The sequence below is a fragment of the Blastomyces gilchristii genome, assembly GCF_000003855.2.
Source record: "Blastomyces gilchristii SLH14081 genomic scaffold supercont1.25, whole genome shotgun sequence".
NCBI classification, from domain to species: Eukaryota; Fungi; Ascomycota; class Eurotiomycetes; order Onygenales; family Ajellomycetaceae; genus Blastomyces; species Blastomyces gilchristii.
In genome coordinates, this window is record NW_003101657.1 from 504,944 (window position 1) to 507,104 (window position 2,161).

The following is a 2,161-nucleotide window of genomic DNA, read 5'->3' on the forward strand; positions in this document are numbered from 1 at the left end:
TAAATAGTTGTATTGTATACAGTCTTTGTGTGATAAATTATTTTAGAGATTAGTAAAAAGAGTGAGAGTGTACATACTGAGAAACATGATTTATTAAGTCTATACAACATCTTCTTGAAACAGGGAGAGCTGATAACAAAAGCAGAGATGATAGAAGCAGAAAGAGCAGAAGTAGTGAGAGTGAGAGTCACAGGAACAGAGATAGCAGAAGTGAGACAATCAGAAACAGAGATAAGAGTAGAAGATTGAAGAGAAGCAGCAGAGAGAGAAACAGTGATAGAAGAGACAGAGAAGAACATAGAAGACTCAGTCATATATAACACAGACAATTTCTTAATTATTATATCTCTCAAGTTCTCAATCAATGATTTAACATTGAGATGTTTACTATCATTGACAGACACAGATCTGTCAATATATGAAGATTCTATGTGAATAAAAACAAATATATCAGTATCTGTGTTCATGTAAAATCATGTCAGAAAACACAATCAGAAGCTTAGTGAGAAGAAAAGAAAAACAGTTGAGAATGTATAAGAAGATGAAGAAAATATATCATTCATGAAAGTATGTTCCGATAATTGTTAGAAGATAAACAAGTTCTGATCATGTTTCACAATGTATTATATTTACTGCTAATGAACTGCCTGATATGAGCACTATAATAATACCGACCGCTCCACCACGAACTCGCTCGATTTTTCGAATAAGAACCCGCCGATAGATCCATCGAAAAGCCCTCGATCATACGAGCATTCTGACCCCATCGCCGACCGCATACCCTGTGTGGTGGTGGAGTTATCCAGCCAAATGTGAACCGGACGTTGTTCGAAACTCCTGTGTGGGATTATCCCCCGTTCTCCCCTACCACACCACAACCCCAGGCCAGAGTGCCATACAAATTGTAAGGTGAAGTGACCTAGCCATATGCACCAATCTTCTCGATTTTGGAAGATCCCTGACCTGTAGTTGTGGAGATATCCGAGGAGCGACCTCCGCGAAAACCCTGTCCATCTTTGATGTTCCAAAACACCAACGCCAAGTCTCACCCTCGTACCGCCCTTCCCAATCTGGCCCATCCCCAGCAGAAAAATACAAAAAGATACCTTGATGATAATATCAAGCACATAATCAACAGACTCTTCTGAAGTGCAATCTCCACAGTCTGTCATCAGTGTATCTAGACTTCAACACCAAGTCTCACCCTTGTACTACCCCTCTCAATCTGGCTCATCCCCGGCAGAACAATACAAAAAGATACCTCAGTAACAGCATTCAATACATAATCAGTGAACAACAAGTCAACAGCACATCATCAACTATAAAATCAGTATATCTCAAGATCTGACTGAGTCTTTGATCCCTGCACAGTGAGATATATTAAATCTAGTTTTAATATCTCAATATTCACTAGATTCTGTAAGAAATTGAGAACAGCAACACTAGGTTTCTATTGAATTTGAGAATTAACTCTATATTAATATAATTATTGACAAAGTCTTCTATTTTGAGATATAAATAACCAGTTCCTCTACATCTCACTGACAATATTTATATTATTATATAGAAACAGACTTATATTCTCTATAATATCAAGACTCTGAAGAGGGAAAGTCTTGATAGAGAGTATATAGTAGTGTATATCTTAGCAGTTTCTATCTCATTCTTCTGCAGCAGTTAATGCAAAAAAAAAAAGATCTTAGAAATAGTTTTTTACTTCTCTTGAAAAAGTAAGATGTTTTTCTCTGAGTTTTACACAATATTCTTTCAAAGAATTAAAAACAGAGTTGTTTTCTATCATAATTTCATATTCTTTTAAGTAAGAATTACTTTTTCAGTGACTGAAGAGCTTTCATTAATACTTAATTCTTTTTTATACTCTTTATTAACTGATTTGAGTTGCATACTTGTTGTGTGAGAAGAATTGAATAATTTAGAATAAAATTGAATAGTTTTAATCAATTTCTCTGCAAAAAATTGATTTATTTTTTGTCAGTTTTTCTCTCAAAAACTGTTATATTATCTGATTTATTATCAATTGATATCATACTTTTTCTCACTGTATCTTAAGAAAGAGATTGTAAAGATTTTATTGATTTATCTTAAAAATCAATTTTAGTTTATTAAATTCTCTTCAAAAATCTAACCTAGTTACTGAACT

General features: G+C 34.0%; 1 protein-coding gene across 1 annotated transcript; it reads right to left on the minus strand.

Annotated features, from left to right (window-relative positions):
* Positions 1–659: 659 nt before the first annotated feature.
* Positions 660–1,172, minus strand: BDBG_17808 (uncharacterized protein; the record flags this gene model as incomplete). Its single annotated transcript, XM_031725452.1, has 1 exon — positions 660–1,172. One exon carries the CDS (start codon positions 1,170–1,172, stop codon positions 660–662), a length of 513 nt encoding a protein of 170 aa, XP_031580902.1.
* Positions 1,173–2,161: the final 989 nt, after the last annotated feature.